Source organism: Trichinella spiralis, assembly GCF_000181795.1.
Source record: "Trichinella spiralis strain ISS 195 chromosome Unknown Scfld2386, whole genome shotgun sequence".
NCBI classification, from domain to species: Eukaryota; Metazoa; Nematoda; class Enoplea; order Trichinellida; family Trichinellidae; genus Trichinella; species Trichinella spiralis.
Window position 1 is genome coordinate 1 of NW_003529325.1, and position 1912 is coordinate 1912.

At 35.9% G+C, this 1912-nt stretch overlaps 1 protein-coding gene across 1 annotated transcript; it reads left to right on the plus strand.

Moving 5' to 3' along the window:
- Positions 1-654: 654 nt before the first annotated feature.
- Tsp_13891 (hypothetical protein) lies at positions 655-1373 on the plus strand. The gene is made up of 4 exons (XM_003368492.1): positions 655-769; positions 829-919; positions 980-1130; positions 1230-1373. The coding sequence occupies exons 1-4, from the start codon at positions 655-657 to the stop codon at positions 1371-1373; spliced, it is 501 nt and encodes a 166-aa protein (XP_003368540.1).
- The last annotated feature ends 539 nt before the right edge of the window (positions 1374-1912 follow it).

The window sequence follows — 1912 nt, forward strand, 5'->3', positions numbered from 1 at the left end:
TGCATTACTGCTCAATTATCTGATCCCTCGGTAAATGTTTATGATAGCGTAATTTTGGGGTTTATTTAAAATTGCATTTCCTTTATTTACACAATTTTGGATTGGATAAATTTTATTTCAAATTTCAAATTTTAATTCATTTGACTTGCATATTATTATATGAGCGTTTTTAACTGACGTATTAACTTTTGATCGACGAAGGTTTTCCTTTGTATTTGTGGATTCCGCCATAACCGCAATACATGGGTGAAATTCTCTTGGACCGAGCCCTTAAAACTACCCTACTAAAAATGCGCTTGATCCACAACGATTCTGTTATCCTCATGGTTATTTCAAATATCATTCCATTGATCACGTGAATAAAATATTCCTACTATTCTTTTCCTCCATAACTTATTCAAACATGGGCGCGTTGATATTAACCTACTAAACTTGGGAACATCTCAAATACGACCCAAAACTGAATTTGATGTGCAAATCCATGGACAATAAGAAAATTCGTAATTGATCGTCGTACTACGCGTACTGGCGCCGCCCAATCCACTGTCAGATAGAGATTTTCCTTTTTCTTTACATAATTATATTTTACTGTTCATTTTTTTCGACCAAAAATGGATCAAAAAAATTTTCAACATCCAAAGGAAAAAAATGTGAATGAAAATACGCATCCGTTCAAACTTACCCATCGTTGACAAAAATTACAGACCAGTAAAGAACGTTCAAGCTGGTGACACTGGATATCTGGAGGTGGAATACAATTCTGACGGGGGTGATTTCGGAAAAATACGAATTTGTCAAATTGTGAATAAAACTTTTCACCAATTCTAGCTCACCGAATTCCGGACGACTTTCGCATTGTCGACTTCATCGCAACTGACCTGCGGGAAGGCAACGATCTAATTCTCTTCAACCAACACGGGTAAAGCAAACAAGCAAAAGCAAATATAGAAAAGATAATTATGCAAAATATACATTTCAGATGCAACATTCAACCGAGTCTCGTGGGCAAATTTGTCCCCGTCAACAAGCAAACGAAAAGATCAAGAATAGTATTTTTCGCTTTTCCTGAAACGAAACGCGTTTATTACAAAGGACACGTCGAAGCTTGTTACGAAAACTGCAACCAGTGGGTTAGTGGACAAAACATAATTAACATATATATATATATATATATATATATATATATATTCTTGGTAATGTAGCACGAGAGTCGATTGTTCATGTTGCAGGAAAACGATTGCCGACACAACAACGAGCAGAAGATAAATTCGTCCAGAAAAGAGAAACGAGACGTTGAAATTTTCAAAATAAGCTCTTCAGCTGAAAATGCGAACTACTCAACATCCGGTATGGCAAAGCGATTGCAACATTAAATTTGCCAAAAAAAATATAAGAAAAATTATACACCTACCAAGGGTTCTGTACTTGGTTTTCTTTTAAATTACAGTAAACACACGAAGAACCAAGAACTGATTCTGAAGTCGAATTAATCCGATTTGTAAATAAAAAAAACAATAAAATTAAAATAAATAAACTAGACTTTTCTTTGATCATCATTATCATTATCATCATCAGTGTCGTCGTTGAAGAGGCAACCTCCCAACAAAGTTCAGTCGGTCCATTAATCGGGTCCAATTGAAACAATACCAATTATCACGATGGTAAAGTTTCATTGAATAAAAAGCTTCATTGAATTAAATTAAATTAACGAGTGATTGATTGAACGGTGATGTAAAACACGACAGAATACATGATTGGATAGTTTGAAAAAGAAAATAAATCGGCAACAAGCCACCTGTCAGGTTGTGCATTGAATTGACTACGGACATCCGGCGAGCATGCCGGCGGTTTCAATAATATGGCTGGTATGTGTATTAGCTGCCCGAGGTGACCGGCGCCGGCCTAACGCACC

Excerpts from the sequence above, each read along its gene's own strand:
- Tsp_13891 (XM_003368492.1), top strand. The coding sequence starts at position 655 with ATGAAAATACGCATCCGTTCAAACTTACCCATCGTTGACAAAAATTAC. Across the intron at positions 920-979 it reads ATTCTCTTCAACCAACACGG|ATGCAACATTCAACCGAGTC; the intron begins GTAAAGCAAACA and ends TATACATTTCAG. Across the intron at positions 1,131-1,229 it reads ACGAAAACTGCAACCAGTGG|GAAAACGATTGCCGACACAA; the intron begins GTTAGTGGACAA and ends TTCATGTTGCAG.